Consider the following 27385-nt stretch of genomic DNA (forward strand, 5'->3'; position numbering starts at 1 on the left):
GACTAGTCTGTCAAACCCACATAGCTTGGGCAGAACCATCCATTCAACAAATGGTGCTGAAAGAATTGGATATCCATAGCCAAAACAAGGAAAAAGGACCTCTTTCTTACACCTTATCCAAAAATTGACACAAAATGTGTCAAAAACCTGAAAATAAAAGCAAGAAACATAAAACTTCTAGAAGAAATTTTAGAAATGTATCTTCAAGTCCTGGTGGTAGGCGGTGGGTTCTAAAAGGAGCTAAGAGAAGGACTGAGTGGACGACTGGTATTTACTGTATGTAGAAGTTTTAATTAGCTTTACTATAAAACTGTGGAAATGAGTAGAGTGGATGGTAAAACACAGTGAGTAACAGCTAATTTATAAATGGGGATGTGACTGAAAATGATAGTCCAGGTATGTAAATGCCAATTGACAAAATGCTAGAGAATAATCTAGGAACTGAATATCACAGTAAATCAAGAGGTAGATGAGAATTTTTGTTGATGGTACAGATGCAAAAGTGTCCTTTGTGAGCTAGAGCAAATGTATATCACTACTACCAGATGTTGAGAATGTGGAGAAGCATGGGAAAAATATACAGCTGGAGTGACCCATTGACTGTATTTAGTACTAATAATATAACATTCTTGCATCTATGTGAAAGATGTACTGTGTTGATATTGTGGCAGTATGAACAATGTGAGCCAAATGTATGCTATGGACATAGTAACAATCATATGGTATTATCTATTGGTAGCAAATGTTCTACCACATTGTGGTGTGTTAATGGTGGGAGGGGCGGTTGTTTCAGAATTCTGCACATGTGCATGATTGTTTTATAAGTTTATGACTTCTGTCATAAGAAATATATTTTAAAAATAATAATAGGGTGAATTGGGGAAAAACATACTAAATGTAAGATACAGACTATGACTAGTATAAGATTTTGACAATATTCTTTCATAATTTGTAACAAATGACTCACAACAATGCAAATGTTGGTGGAAGGTTCATGTGTGGGACTCCTGCATGATGTTATGAATGTTTGCTTTGTAACTTATGACATTTAATATATACTTGTTTATAAATGTTCATATGTAAATGATATAATAATAATAATAGAGTAGGTTGGGAGAAAATACTTTGGTTAAAAGTAATATTTTCACAATGCTCTTTAATCATTTGTTTAAAAGGTTAACAATAATGCAAGTTATTGGTTGTAGGGTGAGTTATGACAGTCCTGTATGATGTTATATTTGTTCGCTTTAAAAGTTAACAACTATTTTTATACGCTTATTGTTTATATATGAGTGATATACTTCAATAAATTAATTAAAAAATACATTTGAGGCATACAAAAACATATTTGAACCGATAGAAGAAAGAAGAAGTGATATAAAAGATAGAATAGCTGAAAATGAAGAGAGAAAAGAATAAAGAGAAAAAAGAATGGGGAAAAAAATGAGCAGGGGATCAGGGGGTGAATGCTAACATGGAATAGAACAATATATGAGTCATGGGTGTTCCACAAGAAAAAAAAAGAGGGGCAGAAAGTGTATTTGAGGAAATAATGAATGAGATGTCCTAACTTTCATGAAAGAAATGAGCTTACATGTTCAAGAAGCACATCATACCTGTTTCAGAATAAATCCAAAAAAAAATCTACTCCAGACACATGCTACTCAGACTGTCAAATGTCAAAGAGAAAGAGAAAATTTTGAAAGCAACAAAGGAGAAGCAAACCATCACACACAAGGAATGTCCAGTAAGACATAGTGTGGATTTCTCATCAGAAACCATGGAGGTGAGAAAGAGAGTAGTACAATACAATTATGATACCAAAAGAGAAAAACTTCCAGCGAGAATTCATTAGCCAGAAACATTGTCTTTCAAATATAAAGGTGAGTTTTAAATATTCACACATAAACAGAAACTAAGAGAGTTTATAACAAAGAGTGTGACTTTGCAGGAAATATTAAAGGGAGCCTACCAGGTAAAGAGAAAAGACAGGAAACAGAGACTTGGAGGAGAGTATAGAAGACAAGAATAACATAAAGGGGAGCAGGTTTGGCTCAAGCAGTTGAGTGAGTAAGTGATTCCTATATGGGAGGTTTCAGGTTTGGGTCCCAGTACCTCCTGTAAACAAAAATCAAACAACAAGCAAACAAATGTAAAAGAAAAAAAAACCAACAACTAAGAGGAGCCAAGGAGCTCAGTGGGTGAATGCTAGCTTCTTGTATATGAGGTCCAGGGTTCAATCTCAGCCCCAATACCTCACAAAGAAATAAAAATATCGCAGAAAGGAACATCAAGAGTAAAAAGAAGGAAATATGATACAAATGAAAACAAAAGAATAAAATGATGGAGGTAAAAAATACATTTACAGTAACATCATTGAGTATGAATGGACTAAACTCCTCAATCAAAAGATATAGGTTGATGGAATGGATTTAAAAAAAAAAAGAATATGAGCCACCCATATGCTGGGGCGCCTAGGAGGCCATCGGGCATGCTGACGGGCAGCATGTACCTGGCGGTGCTGCCGTAGGTGCCGCTGGGCCCTGCGGAGAAGGAGGACACGGCCAGGAGTGCGCTGTTCAGCTAGGTGCCTTGCAGCACGTAGCCTGCGATAGTGCTGGTGCAGGGCCCACTCTTAATGAATTCTGTGTTTATTAACCTGTATTAATTAAATTTATTTTTCTCTTTAAAAAAGGGACAACAGATCAGGAAGAAATAACAGTCATAAATAACTATTTCATATGTTAAAAAACAGGACAATCCACCAGGAAAAAATAGCAGTTATAAATATCTATGTACCTAACCAGGTGGCCCAAGTACATAAACTCTGGGAACACTAAAGGTAGAAATAGACATCTCTACAATAATAGTTGGAGACTGCAACACACCACTCACATAATTAAACAGAATAACTAGACAAAAGATCAATAAGGAAACAGAGAAGTTGAACAACATGATAAACAATCAAGATCTAACAGACATATACAGAAAATTGCACCCAAACTCAGCATGTTACACAGTCTTCTCAAGTGCTCATGGATCTTTTTCCAGGATAGGCCACATGTTAGGTCACAAGGTACATCTCAGTAAATATAAAATGATTGAAACTATGCAAAGCACCTTCTCAGACCAAAATAGAATGAAACTGAACATTAGTAAAATACGGGAAATGGCAAATTCGCAAATGTGTTCGGGCAAAACAATGTACACCTAAATAATCAGTAGGACAAAGAAGAAACTGTAAGATAAATTAGTATATATATTGAGACAAGTAAAAACAGGAACAAAATTGATGGCAAACAGCAAAGGCAATGCCGAAAGGGAAATTTATTGCTGTAAATACCTATATTAGAAACAAAGAGCTAAAATAAAAGATCTAACTGAACAACTGGAGAAACTAGAAAATGATCAAAAAGCCATTGCCAAAGTAAGCAGAAGTAAAGAAATAATAAATATTACAGCAGAAATAAATGAAATTGAGAACAAAAAACAATAGAGAAAATGAACAAAACCAAAACCTGGTTCGTAAAGAAGATCAATAAAATTGACAAATCTTAGCTGGAATAACAAAGATAAAAAGAGAGAAGATGCAAATAAATAAAATCATAAATGAAAGAAATGAAGTTACTGTTAGATTAAAAACTCACTGGGGAAGCGGACTTGGCCCAGTGGTTAGGGCGTCCGTCTACCACATGGGAGGTCCGTGGTTCAAACCCCGGGCCTCCTTGACCCGTGTGGAGCTAGCACACGAGCAGTGCTGATGTGCGCAAGGAGTGCTGTGCCATGCAGGGGTTTCCTTGCATAAGGGAGCCCCATGTGCACGGAGTACACCCTGTAAGGAGAGCCGCTCAGGGTGAAAGGAAGTGCAGCCTGCCCAGGAATGGTGCTGCACACACGGAGAGCTGACACAACAAGATGATGCAACAAAAAAGAAACACAGGTTCCCATGCCGCTGACAACAACAGAAGTGGACAATGAAGATCATGCAGCAAATAGACACAGAAAACAGACAACTCGGGCAGGGGGGAAGGGGAGAGAAATAAATAAAAATAAACAAATCTTAAAAAAAAAAAACCTCACTGGGAAAGAGACCAACATGATTGCAGACAGAAATTTTATTGGGAAGCTCTCCCAATGGAGTATTCTGAAGAGAGATTTCAGCCCCCCCACCAGCATGGTGGGGTCTGAACAGAGACTTCAGCGTCCCTCTGGCAAAGGCCATCATGAATTTATACAGCACATCTACAGGCGGGAGCATACGTAGTGAGTGGGAATGGGCTGGGGCTTGTGAAAGACATGAGGGCCAATAGGGATGACTAGGGGCTGGTGGGCTAGGGGTAGTGAATTTGGGGATGTGGTGGGGTTGGTGGTGTCATGTGGCTCCTTTGTCCGTTCTTGTGAGGAAATGATCTGTATCTGAACACATAGAACTGGGTGGGGCCTGTTCTATGTCAAGGGAATGCAAGTTACTGTTTGTTAACCATTGTAAACCTTGTGATCAGTTAATCATTATAAACCTTGTAAGGGAAAAACCTCTAACAGTTATGACTGACCCCACAGAAATAAAAAGGATCATAAGAGGATATTATGAGAAACAGTATGCCAACAAACTAGACAACCTAGATGAAATGGACAAATTCCTAGAAATGCACAAACAACCTACAACAGACACTACAAGAAATACAAGAACTTAACAAACCAATCACATTTAAAGGGATTGAATCAGTCATAAAAAACTGCCAACAAAAAAAAATCCAGGAGCAGAGAACTTCACAGGTGAATTCTACCAAGCATATTGAGAAGAAATAACAAGAAGCCTGTTTAAAATCCTGCAAAAAAGTATCCAATACATTTTATGAAGCCAGTCACCCTAATACCAAAGCCAGACAAGGATACTACAAGAAAAGAAAATTACAACCCAATCTCTCTAATGAACATAGATGCAGTCATTCTCAATAAAATACTTCCAAACAGAATCTAACAACTTATCAAAAGACTTATACACCACAATCAGGTGGGATGTTTTTCCTTTCATGCAAGGGTGGTTCAACATAAGAATATCAATTAATATAATATGTCACATTAACAAATTGAAGGAAAAAACCACAGATGGTCTCAATCAATGCAGAACAGGCAGACAAAATCCAGTATTCTTTCTCGATAAAAACACTTTGAAAGACAAGAATAGAAAGAAAATTCTTCACTGTGATAAAGGGCATATACAAAAAACCACAGCCAACATCATATTCATGGGAAGAGATTGAAAGCTTTTCCTCGAAGCTCAGTAGCAAGACAAGGATACCTATTGTCACCATTGTTATTCCACATTGTACTAGAAGTTCTAGTTAGACCAATTAGAAAAGAAAAATAAATAAAAGGCACCCAGATAGGAAAAGAGGAAGTAAAAATCTCAACTTCGTGGATGACATGATCCTATATTTAGAAAATTCTGAAATTCCTGAAAAAGCTACGAGTGCTAATAGATGAGTTCAGCAATGTGGCACAATACAAGATCAAAACACAAAAAGCAGTAATGTTTTTGTACACTAGTATTGAACAATCTGAGGATGAAATCAGGGATAAATTCCATTTGCAATAGCAACAAAAAGACCCAAATACCTAGGAATCAATTTAGCCAAAGAAGTAGAACCTATATATACAAAACTACAAAACAGTGCTAAAAGAAATCAACGAAGGGAAGAGGACTTGGCCCAGCGGTTAGGGCATCCATCTTCCACATGGGAGGTCCACAGTTCAAACCCTGGGCCTCCTTGACCCATATGGAGCTGGCCCATGCACAGTGCTGATGCATGCAAGGAGTGTCCTGCCATGCAGGGGTGTCCCTATGTAGGGGAGCCCCATGCGCAAGGAGTGTGCCCCCTAAGGAGAGCCTCCCAGTGCAAAAGAAAGTTCAGCCTGCTCAGGAATGGTGCCACACACACGGAGAGCTGACACAACAAGATTACACAACAAAAAGAAAACACAGATTCCCATGCCACTGACAACAACAGAAGCAGACAAAGAAGAACACACAGCAAATAGACACAGAGAACAGACAACTCGGGGCGGGGGAGGGGAGAGAAAAAAAGAAGAAATCAATGAAGACTTAAACAAATGGAAAGATATTCCAAGTTTATGGATTGGAACACTAAATATCTTGATTTATACCCAAATTGATTTATACATTCAATATCAGTCAAAATTCCAACAGCCTACTTTACAGAAATAGAAAAGGCAATTACCAAACTCATTTGGAAGGTAAAATCCACCTGAATAGCCAAAAGCATTCTAAGAAAGAAAAGTGATATGGGAGAAATTTCACTGCCTGACCTTTAGACATATTACAAAGCTATAGTTGTCAAACAGAATGGTAGATCCTAGCAATGAAAGAACTTTTATAATGGATGTGGAGGTTTTAGTCATAGGAGGTTCTGAAGGGTGGGAGAGGGAAAAACAGGTATAATTTGGGGACATTTTCAGGACAATGTCATTCTTAATGACATTGCAATGACATATACAGGCAATTGTATATCTTATAATGACTTGCAAAAATATACAGGAGAGAGTGTAAACTACAATGCAAACTATAATCATCACTTATTGGCAATGCCCCAAGATGTGTTCATCAATTTTGGCAAATATACCACACTAATGAAGGATGTTGTTGATCTGGGGAAATGTGGGAGGAATCCCCTATTTTTGTGTGTGTAATACTTATGTAATCTAAGTTTCTTACAAAATAAAAAAGTATATTAAAAAAAAAGTAACGAGCTCAGAAAGGAATGAGTTTGTAACAGGACTGAGGGAGGATGAGAGAAATAGATTTTTATCTCATTTCAAATGAGGAAACAGAAACCTAGTGGCCCACTTTCTACCAGAATCAACACCAACAAGTTTTTTTAACCAAAATCAAACATGTATAGTGATGTTACATCTTTGGTATAAAGTAATATGTAGATTAAAACTTCTATCAATTATTTCAGAGTAAAAATGGTATGTGTTTTCCCACTTACAACTTCAATGATCAAGATATGTTAAATTGAGATACAGAAAGCACAGTCAGAAGGTTGTGGGAGAGGTGCTAATTGCCCTGGGAATTAAATACGATCTCATATAAAAAAAAAAAAAAAAAAAAAAAACCCAGCATGGTACTGGCATAAAGATAAGCACATCAATCAGTGGAATAGAATTGAGAGTCCAGAAATAAACCCTCACTTGTATGGACAACTGAATTTCAACAAACCTACCAAAGCCATGTTAATGGGATAAAACTGTCTCTTCAACAAAGAGTGCTAGGAAAATGGATATACATAAACAAAACAATGAAGGAGGTCCCCTATCTCATTCCCTTTAGAAGAATCAACTCAAAATGGATATAAAAGCCAGGACCATAAAACTTCTAGAAGAAAATATAGAAAAACATCATAAAGACCTTGTGGTAGGTGGTGGTTTCTTGGACCTTACACCCAAAGCATGAGAAACAAAAGAAAAAAAAATAGACAAATGAGACCTCCTCAAAATGAAATACCTTGCATCTCAAAGGACTTTATCAAAAGTGTGAAAAGGCAGCCTACCCAATGTGAGAAAATACTTGGAAATCCACATATCCATGATATATAAAGAGATGCTGCAACTCAACAATTAAAAGACAAACTGCCTGATTAAAAAATGAGCAAAAGACTTGAATAGACATTTGTTCAAAGAAGAAATACAAATGGCAAAAAACACATGAAAAAAATGTTCAACATCACTACTGATCAGGGAAATACAAATCAAAGTTATGAGATATAATTTCACACCTATCAGTATGGTCAGTTTCAAAAAGACAGAGAACTACAGGGGTTGGAGAGGATGTGGAGAGAAAGGAATATTTATTCACTGTTGATAGGAATGTAGAATGGTATAGCCACTGTAGAAGGCTCTTTGGCAATTCCCAAGGAAGTTGAATATAGAGTTGCCATGTGACCCGGCAAAACCACTACTGGCTATATACCAGAAGAACTGAGAACAGTGACACAAACAGACATCTGCATGGCAATATTCACAGCAGTGTTATTCGTGATTGCTAATAGATGGAAGCAACTCCAGTGTCCACCAACTGATGAATGGATAAACAAATTATGGTGTATACAAACAATGGAATATTATGCAGCTTGTAAAGCATATGATAACTTGGATGAACCTGGAGGACATTATGTTGACTGAAGCAAGTCAGACACAAAAGGACACATACTATATGATTGTGCTACTATGATCTAAATATATTGGGTAATATCATAGAGTTACTAACTTGAATATGGGTCACCAGAAAGTAGACTGAAGTTAGCGAATGGAAACTGAGGGTTAACTTGTTCAGATTGGTTAGAAAAAAAGAAGAAAAATGTGTGTTAAGTTTTGGAAATGAAAAGAAAAAATACATAATGTTTGTGTCTAACAGTACAATTATATGGGTATGACAGTGGTTTAAACCCAAAGTCTAAGGTCATGTATATTAATAAAAGGAAAGCTAAAAAATATAGCATAGGAGTACATAGCACAGTAATAAAGCATGTGGAATATGAATATGAGTAGGGCGCTTCCATCTTCACCCTGGCCAGTCTAACACCAACCTACAAAACTGAGCCAAGGTGTAGCACCTAGCTGTGCACCTCCATCTTCACCCCAGGTGCACTTCCCCCGATGCCTCAGCCAGGTTTGAGCTGCAGCACTGAGGGCACTTCCACCTGATGCGTCAACTGGGTTTGAGTGGCAGCACTGAGCTGTGATCAAATATATGTTTGACTGTATTGAGAAAAAAAAAAAAGGATATGGGTAACATTGCATATATAAGACTGTTTTTCTTTGAAACTGAACTAATACATGTTAACACTACAAGATGTTATCAGACCAAAAAAACAAACAAACACAAAAAACATTATGCTTAGTAAAAGAAACCAGACACAAAGTGCTACATATTATATGGTTCCATTTATATAAAATGTAAATATAAATATAAATCAATTTATAAAGATGAAATTAAATTAGTGGTTATGTAAGTCTGGGGAAGGATAGAGAGATTGAGAAGTGACTGCCAAGAGGTGTGGGATTTTCTTCTTGCAGTAATGAAATTGTTCTAAAATCTTTTGAACTGATGAATGTACAACATTGTGATTATACTAAAAGCCATTGATTGTACACTTCAGATAGATTATATAGTATGTGAATTTATCTCAATAAAACTTCTCTAAATATATAAGTGTGCAAGATTAGCCAGAAATAGTAGTTATGTACAGCAAGGAAGCATAAACAAATTGAGAGGTGAAGAAATTTATTGTATTATTTATTTATTATTATTGTTGAAATAATTAAAATGCTCAAATAATTTTTGAAGAGATGTACAACTATGTGATATGTGATTATACCAAATACCATTGATTGTAAAAACAATTGAAAAAAAAAACCTTTAGCATGCATTTACCTGTACTGTTTTTATTTATCACAAGTCCTTTTTGTCCATATATATTATTTCTTTTCAAAGACAGGACTTATGTGTTGTGTTTTGTATCCCTGAGCCTTAGTAGAATTCCTGGAAAGTGATAAAGTTTCAGTATATATTAATGGAATGAACCAAAGGAGTTAAAAATAAATTTCTCAAAATTTATTTCATTTTAACAACTAAAAAAGTAATTTCAAACAATCCTACTACTTCTTTCACTGTTTGCAAAGAAACCATTTTTCACCACTCACATCTAAAACCTGAATTAGGGTGAAAAATGTGATTTTGTGTTTTGTCAATGCTCTAAAGCCTTGTCATTATCTTGTATTTTACTTGTGAAAAAAATGCATTTTCTCCCACAGGTTTTGTGGAGATACCAAGGGAAGAAACCAATCACATTAGGAAGCAATACTCGGCTCTATGAGTGGATACCTCAGAATGACCTTCTTGGTAAGGCTTTAGGGAAGAACAGCTATAGAGTTCAATATGAGTGAGAAGTTGAGGACCTGTTCAACAGCAAAGAAATTCAAGAGTTATTTAATAATTGTAAGGCTTCATAGTTTGCTTCCTGTATTAAAGCAGATATAGGTATATAATTACCCACTAAATTTGCAGAATCATGCTTCCTAAGGTTGACAGAAGTGCATCTTCAAGTTCAGACTCCTTACCCTTCAAGTTTCAGGCTCAGTTCAGATAACATCTCTCCTGTAAAATTTTCCATGGCAATACAAAGGTGTTAAGCCAGTCTTTCCTAGGTTGCATTTTCTGTGCTAGCAATGCACCATGTTCTTAGCTTGTAAAGAAAATGCTTCTTTCTTAAGTGATTAATCCTGTTGCCTGTCTGTCTCTGAAATTGTATTAATATATTATAATGAAAATATCTCCCACTTCTAACTCCATCCCCAAACTAGGTCATCCCAAAACTAAAGCTTTTGTCACTCACGGTGGAATGAATGGGCTCTATGAAGCTATTTATCACGGGGTCCCTGTGGTGGGAATTCCTATGTTTGCTGATCAGCCTGATAACATCGCTCACATGAAGGCCAAAGGAGCAGCAGTGGACGTGGACCTCAACACAATGACAAGTGCAGATTTGCTCGGAGCTTTGAGAACAGTCATTAATGAACCTTCGTAAGTACTCCTGCTTTCTAAAGGGTCACCACGGATGTGTTAAGCATCATAGTAGAAAACACCCAGGGTTAACCTGAAAGGGTGTTCAGAAGCACCTTCTTCTCCCTCCACCCCATTCCCCATCCCACACTGGGCCTGAAAATGCTGCATCCTTGAGCACACTTCAGTCCAAGCCTGCCCCGTCAGGACTGTTGTCTACTTTCGAAAATATACAATAATTTCTGAGATGCATGTGAAATGGCTGATGACAGGATGGAACCTACCCACCCCACTCTCTCCTGCCACTAGGGAGAGACATCAGACCACGAGCAATAAGGCCCAGGAGGACCCCTGACTCAAACTTCACTTCTCTGGAGGCCTCTGGCACAGAGCAGCCTTCTCATAGCCTAAAGCTGCAGATTTGTGCTCTAGCCATAGAAACACTCTTCAGTGCCGGCTTCTTCAGAAACCTGATGCAGTAAATATCTGTACTTCATAGAAAACAGATGGTTGCTCTATAGATGAAAGGTGGAGGAAGAGGTCCCACATCCCCCAACTGGGCAATGGGCAGCACCTCAATGAGTTTGCACACCCCTCGGCCCTACCTTCCTGACTCATGGAAGGAGAGTGTGTGAAAGCATAAGGCTGAGCTGGACAGCGGCAGGCAGGCTCTGTTGGCTCACCTGGCTCCTCCCCCTGCAGTTCCCCAGGCCCTGCCCCAAAGCCTAACACCAAAGTAAACTGCCCTAAGAAGTTGAAAGTGACCTCCCAAAGGCCTGGCCTGTGAACAGAGCCTCCCTTGCCTGGAATAAACAAGGCAGAGGGGTGTTTTCCAATCTACTCTTAAAACAGAATGTAATTTTTGTAAATGGTTCATTTTCAAATAACCACCATAATATGACAATATGTTACATTTTATTAGTCTTACATTTTTTTAGTCTTTTGCTATATTTGAAGAGATTCAATGTTTGCCATTATTCTCCAGTTAGAGAATCTTTGTAACAAATTATATTTGGATTGCTTTTTTTCTGTGTATTATGTAGGTTTTTAAATTTTATTTAGAATTTTTATATGATGTTTAGCAATGTTTGTTGTATTTACGTGAAAATGACCACTCTTTGAGTATAATAAACTTAGTTCTCACTTTCTTTCCTTCACAAACTAGTAAATATTACTCACAGAATTCTGCCTTAATTAGTTACTTTAAAATTGTAGGTCAGCTCAACCATTTCCATTTTTTAAAGATTTTTATTTTTTGACTGAAAAAAAGTAAATTTTCTAATTTGAAAATGAGTTGTTATATATCCTTATGAATCACCTCATTCATTTGCTCCTGGGTTATAATGTGTTCTGAAACACTGCAAATCAAGATAATAAATAATTCAATTTCCCTCCTCAGAAATTTCCTTTTTGTTTATAATTTATTAGAATAGCTTTTCCTTTCTATTTTTCTACTCTAATTCAGAGATATCAGGTTACAGTTTCCTTTTGTTGAAGTATTTTGCTCTTCCTCTATTATTTTCTCTGTAATTATTCTAATCAATGTCTGTCCTCTTAATTCACAGTGATTCTGTCTTTCCTAAGAATTGGTAAATTAACCTTTTTTGCTTAAGCATTGTATGCTCTTCCTACTTTCTTTATTAATTTAGTAACTATCTTAAATTTTATCCATTTGCCTTCAGTTACAAAGAGAACATTATGAGATTATCAAGAATTTACCATGATCAGCCTGTAAAGCCCCTGGATCGAGCAGTCTTCTGGATTGAGTTTGTTATGCGCCATAAAGGAGCCAAGCATCTTAGACCAGCTGTACATGACCTCAGCTGGTTCCAGTACAACTCTCTGGATGTCATTGGGTTCCTGCTGGCCTGTGTGGCAACCGCTCTGTTCTTGGTCACAAAATGTTGTTTGTTTTGCTGTCAAAAACTTGGTAAAACAGGAAAGAAGAGAAAGAGGGAATAGATCCTTCCATTTTGGCAAAAACCAAAGTGGGTTAATTCTGTTTTTACTAGGTACAACAAGGTTAGAGAGAACATTTTATCTCCTTCCTTTCATCAGATTTACTATTCTATGACATTAGCCTGGTGGCAATGGCCCAAATGCAATAGATCATGATCTAGTGAGATAGTCTTATTCTTTCTTTTTTTTTTTATGCATCTTTTCCTTTCTCATCCCACTTTCCTGACACAGGGGAACTTAAGATGTACTATTTGTAAAGTCAATATTTTCATTTTTTAACCTTAAGTGTCATGCTGAGTAGCAAAATGGTGACTCCTGGAGAATGCAAAATATGTAAGCTGAATATAGGTATATAGGTATAGGTAATGGAGCTGACTAAATTCTAATGTTCTTATACACCATGCAAATCAGGGACACACTCTAGAAGATTAGCTTATTATGAGAAAATTAATCATTTCATTTTTTTTCAAATAAAAATAACCACCTCTCTTCGTCACATGTTGCTAGAATTAAAGCCTGAAGAGATAATAACTGTTACAGAGCATCATAGTGTGAAAGGTTTACAATATTTACTTGGAGTTCCTCTCAACTATCTTGATCTATGTTTCAGTCTTTAGCTAACAAATATTCTTGTGACCCTATATGTGCAAGAGACATTTCTGGGTAATGCATTTAAACAATAAAGAAAACCAATGAGTTATTACTTTTTTTCAGGGAGAGAAAATATCAGCAGTTTTTCAAATGTGAACATATAATATTCTGAGAAAAAATACATCAAATATTTTACTTATGTTATAGAAATAGACAATAGAACATCAATCATAAAATAGAAAAATTAGAATTAAATCTTGATATTATATTTAAAATATTCATAATTCAGATGAATATTCATATTCATAATCCCTAATCACTATATATTTTTGAAGTTATACATTAACTGTGAGAAAAAGAAGAAATAGTTGCTCTGAACTTAAGATCATTATATTGTTTTCTTGCCCCTATATTCTACAAAAGTAAACTCATCAATTTATTTTCATTTTGCTAAGTTGTTATGATATTGATGATTTCTTGACCAAGAATTTGGTATATTAAATATTTATAAATGTAAAGCTCTCAAATAAGACAAATATGTGTATATTTTAGTTACTTTGACTAATTTGCCAGATATATTAAAGCTTTCAGTTCTTACCCTCTTTTAATTTCAATGAGATACCTACTTAAATATTTAATTTTAGAGTTCCAAGATGGCAGAGTAGGAAGCAACAGGATGTGCTCTCCTTCCTGAAGCTGCAGGAAAGTAGGTAAACATGGGCAATACAAAAGATTTAGAATAAGTAGAACCAAGTGTCAAGGAGGACCCCTAACACAAAGCCACACAAAATAAAACCCTAGGCAAGAGAGAGAGAAACTGACCAACAGAATAAACCCAACAAAATAAATAGATGCCTAGACATCAGCAAAAACTTACAAGACATACTAAAAATCAGGATATATGGCCCAGACTAATAAACAAAGTAAAAAGCAGGATAAGAAGTAGAATGTGGAACAACTAATCAAAGATGTCCAAACAAATGTAAATCAATTCAATGAGATGAGGGAAGCGATAAAAGATATTGAGACAATGGGTGAAAATAGAGAAGAAATTATAAACATACATAATAAAATACAGACCATTGGTATGAAAGGTACAATGGAAGACACTAAAAATGCACTAGATTCATACAAGAGCATATTTGAACAGGCAGAAAAATTAATTAGTGAAGCAGAAACAAGGACATCTGAAGTCATCGAGATAGTAAAATAAACCAAAAAATGGGGGAAAAAATTAGCAGGGACTGAGGTAACTGAATGATAGCACAAATATGCAAATACATGCATTACGGGTATCCCAGGGGGAGAGAAGGGAAAAGGGGCAGAAGGAATGTCTGAGGAAAAAGTGGCAGAAAGTTTGTAAACTCTTTTGAGGAGTATGGATCTACATGTCCATGAAGTGCAGCACACTCCAAACAAAGTAAATACTAGCAGACCAATTCTAAGACACTTACAAATCAGATCGTCAAATACCAAAGATAAAGAGTTTCCTGAAAGCAGCAAGAGAAAAAAGATACATCATATATAAGGATGCTGAAACCATGGAGGTGAGAAGGCAATGATATGACATAATCAAGGTGTCAAGGTACTGAAAGAAATGATTGCCAGCCAAGAATGCTAGAAGGAAAGCTAGAGGATAAACAGGCAACTGTATAATTCTGTGAACTCGAGGTGGCCAAGGACTGTAGTTAAGAATACAAATATAAAAGTGTTCTTTCAGGATCTGTAACAAAGGTACATCTCCTGGACAGGGTATTGATAGTGGGATGATACATGGGGAAACGGCACCTATAGCATACTTCCCTGGTTGATGAATGTGTTTATGTTGTCTTAGGGTGTTTTCTCAGTGGGTAGAGACCCACACAGTAACCAACAAAATATTAAACTCCCATCCTGGAAAGTCCTACTGCTTTGTCAATTAGAGTGGCAAATATATCTGGAGTTTATAGGAAGTGCCTAATAAAAGAAAACAGACTAATATGCCAAGTCATCTATTTTAATCCTTGTTCCTATGAGTCTTATTCTGTAAAATTAAAACTCAGTCTAAAAGTAACTAATGCCTAAGTGTTACCTCCTGAAAACCTCCTGATCTCTAATGTGACCTCTCTCTAAGCCAAACTCAGCAAATAAATTCACTACCTTACCCACAATGGGGACATGACTCCCTGGGGATGATCTTCTGTGGCACTTAGTTATTATTATCAAGCACTAACAGCAATGCCTGTGGAAAAAGATCTTAACAAAAAGGGGTAAACTTTAAAAAAAAGAATTTTAATAGCTAAGAGCTATCAAGTAAGTGAGGAGATCATTCCGGGGTTATGCTTATGCCGGTCTCAGGCAGATTTCACTACTGCCACAGTAAGCAAAGCCTCAAATAAGAGTGCACCCAAGGGTTCTAAGCACATATGGACACCAGAGGTAAGGCACATAGCTGAATGAAATCAATACCTCCTTGGCAGGACCTATTTGAGCATACATAATAATCTTATTTTCCCAATATAACATAGCTATATTCATTTATAATTCCCATGCTTATGATTCTTCAACTCCTTTAATTTGACACTACAGTTTTATAAACTATGATTTATAAACTATAATTTCCAATATACCCATTATTAAATCTCCCAGAGACTTAGACAACATGAATTGTTCATGTGCCAGTTGAGCCCTAAATCACAGCAGAGTAGTAGTCAACTCTTACTCTCCAGGCCTTTGGGCTTGTCCTGGGCAGCCTACAAAATGATGATGATGGACAAATCCCATTCCAAAAGGCAAAGATTATCTTTATCAGCAAGAAAAATAATTCCATCCATCTGCCCCACAATATATAAGTGCTCTCTCAGCATGAAGCAATCAGAATGGGCATCACCGTAAATCTCTCCAGAGTGAGGAATGTACAAACATAAGAGGGAGTGTAACAAGGGCCAAGGCAGAGTTATAGTTATTGGAGTTGTTATCTTGTGCTAACAGAAGAACGTGTAAAACGTGTAACATTTATATAAAGATAGTGTTTGCTAGGAGATCAGAAAGGAGAGGTAGGATGACTAGGTGGAACAAGAAGCATTTTCAGGGCACTGAATTTGTTCATAGACTCATGTCAAAGCCTGTAAAACTATACAACACAAACTGTAAATGATAATATAAAGTTAGCAGCAGTGCAAAATATTGGTTTCATCAATTGTGACAAATGTGCACACTATCATAATATGCTAATAATATGGGAAACAATGTGTGTAAGTACAGGGGGTGATGGGGAGTGTTACATGGGAATTCCCTATACTTTCAATGTGATTTTCTGTAAATCTAAGACTTCTCAAATATAAAGTTTATTACAAAATATTTAATTTTAGTATTTGATATATTTTTAAGGTAATAAGTGACCTTTAAATGGCTTATTGAAAATGTTGAATTTCTTATAGATTTTAAAGAATAATGTACATTTTATGGGATATTTGGAATTTACCACCAATATAAAAATAAGTTTATGATGGAAAATGTATTTCTTCCTGATTTTGTACCTGACTAAAAGTACAAATCAATTCTTTTTTTTATGACACTGAAAATATATTTACAAATTTTTTAAAAATAAGGGATCTTTATTGATATTGGCTTTGAATTAAAATTATTGTATTTTGAATTGATCATATTGTATTTTGAAAGGAGGGATTTACCTTTGGTTTTACCTCAGTCTATTCACTGCACTTGGAAGTTAGCAATAAATTAAGATGCACTGATAAATGAGCTAGCCATCCCTTTAGCTATGACCTGCATACACTCAGGTATCTTCTTCGCTTTGTGAGAGGTTATATATATTACCATATTCCTCTCTTCTTGTCCTCTTCCTGGTATCTACCTTGGCTTAATCTCTCCAGAAGCCAAGTGGTAAAAATCTAGGTGACAAAATCTAATACGCCTATTATTAGAAGTATGGATGCTGTTGCTTGTGTTATGAAGTATTTGGTGGCAGCTTCTGTTGATCGAGGGTGTGATTTAATTATGATAATGGGAATTATTGAAAATATGTTTATTTCTAGACCTATTCAGATTAATAACCAATGAGAGCTAATTATGGTAATTACTGTTCCTAAGATTAAGGTAGATATAATAATAATAAAAATTAAGGGGTTTATTAGTACAGGAAGGTTATGAGCCTACATTTTCGGGGTATGGGCCCGATAGCTTTATTAGCTGACCTTACTTAGAGTGTGGTGTAATATGGTAGCACGGAGATTTTTGAGTTCTCAAGTGGAGGTTCAATTCCTGCGACTCTAGGAATAAGAGGATTTAAACCTCTATGATTTACTCTATCAAAGTAATTCTTTTATCAGACATATTCCTATATGTGTGGGGGTACACCTGCGAATGTTGCTGGGGCTGATACATGGAGTATGCATAATGCTAATGTAAGTGGGAGAAAGCTTTTTCATAGGAGGTGTATTAGCTGGTCATAGCGGAACCGTGGATAGGATGCTCGTACTCATAGAAATATTATAGTAAGAATTAGGGTTTTTGTAATTAAGTTCAGGGTATGTAGTTCTGGGAATATTGGGTTGTGTAGGGCTCCAAAAAATAAAATAGCTGTCAGTGCATTTATTATAATGATGTTGGCGTATTCAGCTAAAAAGAATAGGGCAAATGGTCCTGCTGCATATTCGACGTTGAATCCGGATACTAATTCTGATTCACCTTCTGTTAGGTCGAATGGGGCGCGGTTGGTCTCTGCTAGTGTGGAGATAAATCATATTATTGCTAGTGGTCAGAGGGGAAAGATAAGTCACATGTGTTCTTGTGTTGTTGTTAGGGCAGATAGAGTGAATGAGCCGTTTGTTATTATGATTGATAGTAAGATGATAGCAAGGGTTACTTCGTAGGAGATTGTCTGTGCTACTGCTCGAAGGGCTCCGATGAGGGCGTACTTGGAGTTTGATGCTCATCCTGATCATAAGATTGAATAGACTGCCAGGCTTGATATGGCTAAAATGAATAGTACCCCTAAATTTAAATTGACTAGTGGGTAAGGTATTGGGATGGGGATTCAAAGTGAAAGTGCGAGAGTTAGTGCTAGCGTGGGTGCTAAGGTAAATATGAGCTTTGATGACGTGGCTGGTCGTAGCGGTTCTTTGATGAATAGTTTAATGGCGTCTGCGATTGGTTGTAGCAGTCCGTATGGTCCTACGATGTTTGGGCCTTTACGTAGTTGTATGTAGCCTAGGATTTTTCGTTCTAGTAGTGTTAGGAAGGCTACTGCTAGTAGAATTGGAATAATTAGACATAGAACATTGATTAGATGCATTATGTTAAGAAGAGGATTTGAACCTCTGGTGATAAAGGTTTAAGTCTTATGCAATTACCTGTCTCTGCCATCTTAACTAGGTCCTGGTCTAGGACTAATGTTTATGTAATGTCTTACGTTGAGATTATTTCATCTATTTTGATTTAAGGCACTTTTGTAAAGTTGGCCTTATTTCTCTTGTCCTTTCGTACTGGGAGAAATTGATTATAGATAGAAACCGACCTGGATTGCTCCGGTCTGAACTCAGATCACGTAGGACTTTAATCGTTGAACAAACGAACCTTTAATAGCGGCTGCACCATTTGGATGTCCTGATCCAACATCGAGGTCGTAAACCCTATTGTTGATATGGGCTCTGGAATAGGATTGCGCTGTTATCCCTGGGGTAACTGGTTCCGTTGGTCAATCTTTGGATCAATTGGTTTCGTTATGGGCTTCGACCGGTTGGTCTTGGCGCTGTCATTCGGAGGTTTTGTTGTGCCCTGGAGCATACACCAGGATAGAAAAGTCTGTGAATGTAGCTCTCTTCACAGCCACTCATGTAAAGACATTCATCCTTAGCAAAAAGTAAATAACGAGGTCCATATATTACAGTATTATTTTCAGTTCTGACAGTCCAGGTCCCTAGAGTTGGTCAGAAGTCTGAATTAATAATTTAGCTTATTTTGTGTATTAATATACCATTTGACCTTTATCCTTTGGCTTCAACTGGTCAGAATTCTCTAACTGGTGGGATGACCCAATTTCATTTACTCAAAATCTATATGATGATATGGAATTTTTTTATTGGTTCACCATATTTGCCTGGTAATCTCTACTATTGGTCACCAGACTTTTTGTAGGCATATTAGCAATTTGCTGGATACTAGACACAGTTTTGCCTAAACACATATTGTTGCAGCAACCTAAATTATCTTTGATATTTTGGTTTAATTACCCACATCAAGATTGCATCTACTTCTCTGAAAAAAATTCTGCTGAAAGGGAGCTCAAATTATTCATGAATCCATAAATTCCAAACCAGGTCAATCATATCCACTTTCTGGGATAGAATCATCCCTGGCTTGTGCCTGCAGCTTCCTGTGGTCCCTGGAATATCCCACATACTCAGGGGATCGGGTTCACAGTATTGCAACCAGGCCTGTCTTTGGTCACCACTACACGAGATCCCTGGTCTCAGAGTGTCCTGTCCTGTGGCTGGGCCCAGGACAGGCCTATTCACACCAGGTTTATTCCCACCTTGATCCCAGTCAGTCTTCTGATCCCATCTCCTTGTGTTGGTTCAAATCTGGTCTCTCTTATCTCCTCACACTGCATGACTGTCTAATGTTTGGGAATAAAGAAAATTTCATAGTAATGGGGAAATTTTCTCTGAGGAATTAGTGAAGGGTACTTGGAAAAGCAATTGTCACTTTTAGGTATTCTATCAATACAACAGAAAGCATAATATCTGTGCATTTTTAAGACAACACATCAAACACATATGGTATTGTCATCTAGCTAACACTCTGAAGAGCTGTCATTGGATAATGGAGAACATGGCAAAATCAGCCAATTTCAAGGGTGTGATCCTCTTGTTAATTTTCCTTTATTGTAAAATGTTTCTAGGTCATACTTATTGTTAAAATCAATACCATGGTGGTGGCTAAGACTTCATTTCTAGATCTCATAATGCTGGCAGAAATATTAGAAGATGGGTAGGATCATCTGTTATCTGGAATTGCTATCAACTACTATGGGGGAAAACTAATGAGTTCTCTTAAGGTGGAGATGACCAATAAAATCGCTCCACTGTTTTGTGACAGGCTAGTTCCTTACAGAATGCTGTCATACACAGCTTTCTACAATTAAAAATTGAGCAAATGTCAGCTGCAGTATCCAGATCAGTCTTAGTGAGGAAAATGCCTTGATGTGAACTTATACATAGTTGTTTCCAGCCATCATGCTCCCTTATACATTGTTCTTTGGTCAAATGCTGGAAGATATGGACAAAGAGATTGGTATATGTGGCAGCTTGGTATTGTTTAAGAATTCCAAAAACAGATTTTGGATTGTGTTTGTAAATTGGTCTTTTCTTTTGGGTGCATTAGATTGTATTAGATTCAGAGATTCACTTTTACTTTAATAAATCAAGAGTAGAACTTTTATTTGACCACATCATTAGGGTGACTCGGTTTCAGTCCCTGACCTCCTCTCCCTTTGTGAGTTATATAAGCAGATGCTCAATCAAAGACAAAAACACAGAGGAAGGAATAGAGACAGTTACATACACATGGCAGAGGCCCCAGGAAGAGAGGTGAGACTGATAGTCTACAGCTGACCTCATGAAGAGACCAGAGCAGCTCAGTCCGGGAAGAAATGAGGCCTGGGGAGAGACAGAGCCTTAAGAGGAAGAAGGAAGGCTGAACCCTTGCAGACATCACCTGCCATCTTGTGGAAACATGTGGCAACAGACTTTGGGTAAGAAAATACCTCTTATGGTACCTTGAGTTGGACTCTTTAGGGCCTGGTAACTCAGCTTCTACCCTTACTTTATAGGGAAGTGGATGTGGCTCAAGCGATTGGGCTCCCATCTACCACATGGGGGGTCTGAGATTTGGTTCCCAGGGCCTCCTGATGAAGGTAAGGTGGACCTGCACCACAGAGAGCTGGCTCACACTGAGGAGAGCTAACCCATGCCATGGACTGAAACAACAAGATGACACAACAAAAAAGAGACACAGAGGAAAGACAGTGAGAGACACAACAAACCAGGGAGCTGAGGTGGCTCAAGAATTGTGTACCTCTCTCCCTTGTCAGAGATCCCAGGATTGGTTCCCAGTGCCTCCTAAAGAGAAGACTGGAAGAAAAGAGAAGCAGTTACAGAAGACATGCAGTGAATGGACACAGAGAGCAGAAAGCAAGCACAGGCAGAGGAGGGATAAATAGAAATAAAATAAATCTATTTTTAAAAAACACCCTTATAAGGCAACAGACCTCTGGAACTTTGCATCCAGCACCCCTTGGGCTAATACAATATCCATAGGAATACTCATGTCATCCTCCTGATTACTGAGACACATCTCTGGAGTGATTTCCTTCTGGCAGGAAACTTCATGGCATGCGAATGTCTTCATACTCAGTGCCCATTTATAGAAGCGGATCCAGATAATTCTACTACAGATCTTCATGTCACTTATCTATAGATCAAATTCTTCCCATGTTCTAACAGTTCAGTCAATCCATTATCCTTTGCCCATGAGTCTATTGATCTGCATCATTTTGCCAATTGAAAGTACATATCCAGATATGCTGCTTGAGGTTATGCCCTTTGGGAAGATTTTGCTTCATTATTTTATTTCATAGTCATCCTCTAGTGGAGCTATACCAAAGACCACTTCCTTCTGCTGATGAAATGTCATGTAGACACATATCTATAATGGTCCTGTGTATTTTTTCTCTACTTTCAGCTGATGTTTCCCACAAAAATGTAGCTTGAGGTTGATGAAGTTTGACTGAAAATCATTTATAGGTCTCATGAATTTCTAAAAACAACTGCTGTGACTGTTTTTTGTTTGTCTGTACCTGCTCTTACCTGGTCTCATATATTAATGGTATAATCCTGGAATTAATATTCAGGTATATATTTTTTGTTATCACAGCACACCAAGCATGTCAAGTATTAATATAATATGCCTGTGATGCACATGATCAGGCACTGTGTCTACAACTGCTCAAATAACTAGCCAGGAGCTGTTTGTCAAATGCAGAATAATTGTCAGGAAAATTGGGCATAACTTTGCTACAACATGCAAGATTCAAGATTCTCTTATTGGAGTTTGTCAAAGGCTTATTTACCATTACTATATGCCACACACATAACAGGTATAGTCACAAATTCCTAATTATAGCATGAATTTCAAAATATACCACTGTACACCTTAGATATACAAGTACATATATATGCATCTATGATATTTAGGTTATATGTCTATATCCTACATATTAGTAAAGGATGGAACAATATAGAGTAGGCTATTCATATATTTCACACAGTATATAATGTGATAAAGTATTCAATGTCACAGTTACTTTTAAGATAAAGCACTCTGTTTACAACTCTGCCATGTGGAGGGATTTGGAAACTTTTCTGGCCAGGTGTTTGTTGATTAAGGAAATCCTTGAGGCCTCTACTATTCTGGTTGCTCATTATTTCCATTGAAAATAGAAATACCAATTCCATTGCAACATCTCCAAAATTCATCTGTAAACTACAGAAGGAAGTCATTATAGAGATTTTCATGAATGTCCAATATTCCTTTTACCAATGCAATTCAGAAAGTCAAGGGTATGTTGAAACGTTATCTGAGAAGATTGTACAAAAAAGATCCACTCTAAAATATCCAACTCCCTCAACCTGTAGACTCTTTTCTATATAGATTTCCAGGAAGTTCTAATACTTCAATTTAACTTAAGTTAAATTGAGTACAATTGAGTCAGGACTTTAATTTAACAATGAAACCAGTTAATAATTGTATGATTAGCCCTTAGCCCAAAATACTATCTTTCAAAGTCCTGGACAAAATATTCTTCTCTAAACATAGTCCAATTCAAACTTACAAGATTTTTGTTTGGGTCTAATATCATTAAAGAGTAAGTCTCTAAATCAGTCCATCAAATTGGCAAAATTTTGCTTTTCTATTCTTAACAAGATAGTTTCTCTCTAAGCAGAGTTTGTGATTCTTCTCCCCAGCTGAACTACTATTTCTTCTAGAATCATTAAAAGGTGTTTCCACAAGATAAAACCAATTTCATTAGATAGGGGAGGAGGGTCTGTTCCTCTTAGTTAGGGAAGCTGAAGGAGATTTAAAAGAGTAAGTTTCTCCACTGTCCATGACTCGGAAATGTCCTTTGCTAAAACTCATGGCTCTATACATTTCTGCTCAGAGATGTATTATAAACCAAGGAAAATTTGTTGGTTTGTGAATTTAATAGGCATTGTAATTCACCAACACAATTAGATTTGGGGCCTGAGACTCAGTCATGATTTCTCTTTAGTTATATGACATAAGAGATATTTTACAGCTTTGGTAGAGGTTTTTGTTGCTCCATACATGAATTGTGAGTTGATGACTCTGAGTTAAAGGTCTCATTTCATTTTTCTTGCATTCAGACTAGGTCAGCAGAAGTCATTTCCCCCTGACTTTCACTGGTATATTAACAATCAAGTACTTAATCTAAGTTCCTAAAACTAGCACACATCAGTAATTCATAAATCTTTGCAACCAATAATAATTTAAGAAATCATGATAACACTGTAATATACAGATGACTAACAACCAATTTTCCTCTGCAAAAAGGGCATCCATATATGAGTCAAATATGAGAACAATGTTAGACTCTAAGAATAAGGATCTCTTTCCTGGCCCCATGCTCTGCACCAACACTGAATAATTCCCTGCAGATAATGAAATCACTCCAAGTGTTTCAAATCAGGAGAGTTTAATGAAGGGAATACTACAAAGGTCTTGTCATTGCTAAGGGAAGAGCCTGAAATGGTACAGGACCCAGAGTCTAGTTAACAAGGGAAGAAATTAATAACCATTTGTCTCAGAGATGAAGGGGAATAGTAGTGCTCCAAGTGATTGGGGACAATTGGAACTGTGGAGTAGGAGGCAAGATGGCAAGAAACGTAGTGCTAGAAGGTTGCAGTGATTTCCTAAAACAAGGCCTTTAGCCAGGTGTACTAGTCAGACAAAGGGGTGCTGATGTACAATACCATAAATATCTTGGTTTTTAAAAAGGCCTAGAGCAGCAGTGTGCCTAAGATTTCCCTCCTGAGAGCCTCCGTGTTACTCAAATGTGGCCAGTCTTGAAGTCAAACTCAGCATGTAAATGCACTGCCTTCCCCGCACCGTAGGACATGACTCCCGGGGATGAGCCTCCCTGGTGCCGAGGGATCACTACCAAGTACCAGCTGATGACATAACTAGAAAATGACCATGAATAAAAGGTTCAACTTGGATCAGCAGAATATCCCTGTCTATAATAATAGGAGTTAAAAATGCTTTTTGACCTAAATCAAGGGAAAATGGAAAGGACAAATGAGTTCATATGGCTATGAGTCTCTAGAAAAGAGTCTAGAGGTTGTCAGAAGGATTGCCCTTATGCACACCTGAGCAGAGTCTCAGAGACAGATAAAGTAGATACAACCCCAGGTATTGGTTCTTTTGAGGGCTAAAGAGACTGACAGGTTTTATGGTCATGGCAGATGGAGTTCACTGCCATGTCAGTTGGCCCTTCTTTGGAGTTGGTGTTCCTGCGTGATGGAGCTGGACTCAGATGTGATCTCTTTTTACAAGTCTTTCCTGTTACTTTACCAGAATTATTGTTGGTGCTGGGGTTTAAGATATACCCAGGGGATCTGAATCTCTGGACTGACCATATGATAGCCAGGCCCTGAGACTCAGCAGACTTCAGCTCCTACACTCTGGTTTATTGGACTTACCCCACTCAGCTAACATGGAGGCGAAGAAGGTCAACAACCACAGTATGGAGCCAAGAATGCCTACAACTGAAAGCAGGAGGATTGCATCCAGCATCCATGTGGAATCTAAGCCCCCTCTTGATATAGATGTGGAGTGGACACAACCATTCCAAGGTCCACAGGATGGAGGAATACAGTAAGGATTAGAGTGGACTTACTGATATTCTATTCATGAACTACTGTGGTTAGTAATCGAAGAAAATGTGGCGCTGGTGTGGAAAAAGTGGCCATGGTGGCTGCTGGGTGTGGGGAATGGGAGGAAGAGATGAGATGTGGAGGCATTTTCGGGACTTGGAGTTGTCCTGGGTGGTGCTGCAGGGACAATTACCGGACATTGTAGATCCTTCCATGGCCCACTGGATGGAATGTGGGAGAGTGTGGGCTATGATGTGGACCATTGACCATGAGGTGTAGCCATGCCCAGAGATGTATTCACCAAATGCAATGGATGTGTCATGATGATGGGGGAGAGTGTTGCTGTGGGGGGAGTGGTGGGGTGGAGGGGGGTGGGGGTGAATGGGGACCTCATTTTTTTTAATGTAATATTTTTTAAAAATGAATTTTAAAAAAATAAAATAAAAAGGGCATTTGGGGCAGATGCTTATGGTTACCAGGCCATACAATGTAAGTTACTTCCCTCACCAAAATCTGTTGCCATGTGTTGGAGAAAGATGGCTGCCAATGTCTGCAAGAGTTCAGGTTTCCTCTTCCTCTCAAATCTCCATGGTCCCAACTTCTCCCAATATCAGCTGTAGGCTGGGATAAATCTCATCTCTCTCCTGGGTCTCATTCCTCTACCGGCTCAGCTGCTCTATTCTCTCCATAAGGCCAGCTATAAACAATCAGGTAAATGACTCATCTCTCTCCCCGGGGCCTATGCCATCTAAAAGCACCTTCAGGGAAGTGGATGTGGCTCAATGAATAGATCATCTGCCTACTATATAAGAGGTCCAAGGATTTGATACGCAAGGTCTTCTGGCTTGTTGGTGAGCTGGCTCATGCTCAGTGCTGCTGCGCACGAGGAGTACCAGGTCCATGCAGGGATTCCCATGTAGGTATGCCCCCACATAAGGGTGTCCCCGGTGTAGGGAGTGGCCCCCGCACAATGAGACCTGCCCCACGTGAAACCACAACCCACCCAGGAGTGGTGCCACACACATGGAGAGCTGATGCAGCAAGATGATGCAACAAAAAGAGAAATAGATCCCCAATGCTGCCTGATAAGAATACAAGTGGACACAGAAGAACATGCAGCAATTGGACACAGAGCAGACAATGGGGGGTTGCGGGGGGTAAGGGGAGAGAAATAAATAATAAAAATCTTTAAAAAACTAACTAAATAAAAGTACCTTCACTCTTTCCTCTTGTATCTACTCATATGTGTATTTACTTCCTGGGGTTCCAGCATCAAAATTCCAACTGACTCATCTGCCTTGTCACATCCTACTGATGTGGTTCAATCAAGGCCTTAATCATAATTTAATCTAATAAGAGTGCAATCTGAATCCAATCCAATCTAATGTACCCAAGGAACAGACCAATTTACAAACACAGTCCAATATCTATTTTGGGAATTCATAAACAATATCAAACTACAATACCAGGGAAGAACTGTAATGAAATGTAACTCTTTATTCCCATTGGGTTAATCCCTACCACAGCCAGATGTATCACACTTGTATAGCCTACATTTGAGAGCCAGCTGAGGCAAAACACTAGCACAAGAAAAGAGGAGAGACTTAGCAAAACAAATGAAAAATATTCAAGGCATTCCCTGATCACTGTTGAGTACATTGTAGGATAAGAAGAACTAGCAATGAGAATGAGAAATAATGGTTAGCTATTAAAATTAACACTGGGGATTTTGTTGTTATGGAAAGCAAGACAGGACAAAGATTCAAGGAGGGAAAGGACAACTGTGAGAGCATTGGTTTGGAAAACCAAAGAACTTAATACAAAACACTAAGTTATAAAACAAACATGAGTTTTAATTAATAAGCAGTCATCATATGAGTTTACTCTTATAATTGTAAACCTAAATTATAATGTTGTCAATTGAAAAATTATAAGAATTAATAACATTTTAATAAAGTGGGAGTATAATAAAATTTCATTAAGAACTATAATTTATTAAGTACAAACTTACACAAATGTTTTCATGTGTGGTTTATGTACATTTTACAGGAATTATAATAACCTCGTGAATTAGGTATGTTCATTTTAGCATCTGAATAAGAAAGTTGCCTGAATTCAATGGAATTTAGAATAGCATATAAAAATATAAGAAAGATGCATGAGAAAGCTTATATAAATTATTTTCAAGTTTAATTACATGTACACAGAATTATGTATGATAATATACAAAGAGTATAAATAAATATGAAACTTCCTTCATAATTCCTGTTTTCAGTCACTTTTTTATTCAACTAAT

The 27385-nt window shown here is 37.4% G+C and overlaps 1 protein-coding gene across 1 annotated transcript in view; it reads left to right on the plus strand.

Annotated features, from left to right (window-relative positions):
* Window positions 1-16474, plus strand: part of LOC101440732 (UDP-glucuronosyltransferase 2A3) — a 48735-nt gene extending 32261 nt beyond the window's left edge. Inside the window, exons 4-6 of the mRNA XM_004477569.4 lie at window positions 9838-9925; window positions 10387-10606; window positions 12268-16474. Coding sequence (XP_004477626.1) covers window positions 9838-9925; window positions 10387-10606; window positions 12268-12547 — 588 coding nt within the window. The 3' untranslated portion in view covers window positions 12548-16474. The remainder of the gene's footprint in view (window positions 1-9837; window positions 9926-10386; window positions 10607-12267) is intronic.
* The last annotated feature ends 10911 nt before the right edge of the window (window positions 16475-27385 follow it).

This window comes from Dasypus novemcinctus, chromosome 1 (genome assembly GCF_030445035.2).
Source record: "Dasypus novemcinctus isolate mDasNov1 chromosome 1, mDasNov1.1.hap2, whole genome shotgun sequence".
Classification (NCBI taxonomy): domain Eukaryota; kingdom Metazoa; phylum Chordata; class Mammalia; order Cingulata; family Dasypodidae; genus Dasypus; species Dasypus novemcinctus.